General features: G+C 30.1%; 1 protein-coding gene across 1 annotated transcript in view; it reads left to right on the forward strand.

Moving 5' to 3' along the window:
• Positions 1-227: 227 nt before the first annotated feature.
• The window catches only part of LOC106751973, a gene marked incomplete at its 5' end in the record, with an annotated part of 51,352 nt that continues 48,506 nt past the window's right edge, over positions 228-3,073 (forward strand). The window contains 1 exon segment of the mRNA XM_014633315.1: positions 228-482. Within this exon segment, the coding sequence (XP_014488801.1) occupies positions 228-482 (255 nt within the window).

Below are 3,073 nucleotides of genomic sequence, written 5' to 3' on the forward strand. Positions count from 1 at the left end.
TCCATTATTGATTGTCTCACATCGCAACAATCATGAAATTATGAAATGGAAATTTATTTAGAGATAAAGAAAAAGTTCAGTAGGAAGTTTTTGCTATAATATAATTTCATTTATTGAATTTATTTTAAGTAATAGATTTTATCTTGAGATTCGAATTTGTACCGTTTCTCTTTCCGTTTGTATTGTCAGTCATAAATAATTATGATGTGTGGATTTTCTTTCTGCAGGCATATATGAGGCCTCCAATGAAGAGCACTGCAGTTCAAATCGCAAGAATCGCCGCCATTACTCTGATTACAATGTCCATAGTCTTTGGCAGTTTCATCCTGGCAGCGTCCTGGGTTCAGGCTAAAGCTTCCTGCACACCGGAATCAATTGCGACGATGCAGCGTGAGCTGCAACAGCAACAACAACAGATTCCTAGAACTTATCAGTCGCAAGGTGAATTTCTGAAACATCTGCAACCGGAGGCACTCGTGCAGGTAAGAATATTTAAAATCTATTGTATGCGTAGCGATGAGCAGATATTACCTTAGAATGCCTATCGTGAAAAAAAAGACGATCAAAAATGTAGGGAATTTTACTTTCTATCTGTAATTCTCGAAGTTTTCCGCAATGTTAAATGAAAAAATGCGCGGATCACGTTATTGTGGTGATCACGTCCTAAAAAATTAAAATTTTGAAATTTGAAAAATAATACTCTCTCCTTACAGAAATTTAATACTGAGCATAACTAAGGAATTTACACTGATTGAATACTGACTGTATTTCAATAATTATTTGACTAATATTTATCATTGGTTAATATATTTCAAATTATACATATAAAAGTTTGTATGTTTTTTCTTGATTGAAATATAGGGTGGTCATTAGAAAGTTATTGAAATTAGATAGCTGCTTTATAACGAGTGGACAGAATGAAATGAATTAAATACTCTATTTGTAGAGAAAACGCGTTATTTTTATTACATCGTAATGTAAAACAAAATATATTTTTTATAAATTTATAAAAATAAGCACAATAAGAAATAGCGACAAATTGGCTATAGGTATGAATTAGTGATATACGTTTTTGAAATAATGACCGTCTGAATTTGCACAATATCAATACGTTTCTGAAAATGATGGAATACACATTCTAATATAAATGAAGAAATGGCCAGTATACATTTCCGAATAGATATTTTCAAATCATCTAGTGTTTGCAGTGTTAAGGCATAACAATTGTCTCTCACATATCCTCAAAGAAAAAAATGTCAAAGATTTAAATCTAGTGAGTAGGTTGACCATTTGCCTCCATTGGCGAATTTAAGATATCCCAAACTAATTACTCTATTACCATACATTTTATGAATCGTTTCAAATACCTCTATAGTTCGGTGCGGAATCGCTCCATCTTGCCTAAAATAAAAATTTTTTACAAAGCCTCATTTTTTGCATGTGGAAGAATGTTGTCTCTAACAGCTGTTTATAACATTCCCTTGTGAATATTCTTTTGAGAAATTCCAGATAAATTTTTTCTACAAGAATGACTGCTTATATTAAAATTTTCTGAGGGTGAAGAGAAACGACGATGGATATGTTCGGATTTTTTTCCCCAGAATCAATAATTTCACTTATTTACATATCTATTCATCTAAAAATGTGCTTCGTCTATAAAAATAATTTGCTATTCGTTAAGATCTCCATTTTCAAACATTTCGGTCACTATGTTATAAAACTATATTCGCTTCTCCATAACTGTTGGGCTTAACAATTGATGCGTTGTTAGTTTATAGGAGTAGCTTTATAATATTCTCTTACAATTTTCTGTAAATTTTTCTGTTTTAATCCGAAAGCTTCCGCAGCTTTCCGAATGGAAGAATTTGGATTCGTTTCAAAATATTTTCGATGTCTTCAATAGTTTCTTCTCTCATTACGATATACGAGGATTCACGTAAAAGTCGTGCCTTCGGTTATGTAATATATCATATGTGACAAAATTATTAATAATCCTGCATAAAGGTATCAAGAAATCGAGAACATCTTGGATAATTAAAACAACATAACATGATAGAGACAGGCAATAATATTCACGTGCCGTTACATAAAACAGTAAAAAGCTAATTTTTCCAGTGTGTCCTCACTCGTTTCGATCCATATTTTGCACGGAATCCATTTGTCGATATGCATTTGTGTAAATCTTTCCTTTTCCATAAAAGCACTTGATGAGATATACCTTCTCTTCGATGGTAAGTTCGCTTATGTTTCTTTTCGTAAATTGCTTTCTATAACAATTGAAATAAAACTGAAATTAACCTTTGCCAGACCGATAGAAAAAATGTATAAATATTTATTTTCAGCAACTTCCAATGGTCACCCTGCAATAATAAAATAAAAAAAAATATAATGAAATATATATAATAATAAAATAAAAAAAAGGGAAGGACGAAGGAAAAACAAAAGGTGCAGATACAAATCAGTTTTGAACCTAGGTCATTTAATTAGTAGTCAGGCCTAGAACTTCTCTTATCTACCTTTGTAGAACTTCTATTACTAAATCACTTGATATATACTTACTATCTGCTGTACTTCCACTACTTTATCAATATTTAATCACTACAAATTCAATAACTTTTAATATTAAATTTTTATAAAAGTTTCATCACTATTGTATTATTATGCGTTAATATTTAAATATTCATATTAATGATAAGGTAATATTTAATCATTAAAACCATAGGCACTGAAATATATGGGGCCATTATGAGCTCTTCAACAATAATTAATTATTATGAATTACTAACAACAATGTTTTTAACATTCAAATTACATAATTATTCACTGGCTTAGCATTAATAAATTTCTGTAAGGTTCGAAAAATTAGAATCCAGAAGTTTTCGGATACTGAAGTAATTAAATAACTGTAGTAATTGAATGGGTAAAAGTATGAAATGGGTAAAAGTAATGAATATAACTGAAGTAATTAAATAAGTAAAAAATAACTGAAAGAATTTTTTCAAACATAAATTTTCCGAAATATTAGAAACATGCAAGTATCTTAAAAAGTTGTAATATCGAAGTCAGTGCAACG

The sequence above is a fragment of the Dinoponera quadriceps genome, unplaced genomic scaffold, assembly GCF_001313825.1.
Source record: "Dinoponera quadriceps isolate SergipeBrazil2010 unplaced genomic scaffold, ASM131382v1 scaffold136, whole genome shotgun sequence".
Taxonomy (NCBI): Eukaryota; Metazoa; Arthropoda; class Insecta; order Hymenoptera; family Formicidae; genus Dinoponera; species Dinoponera quadriceps.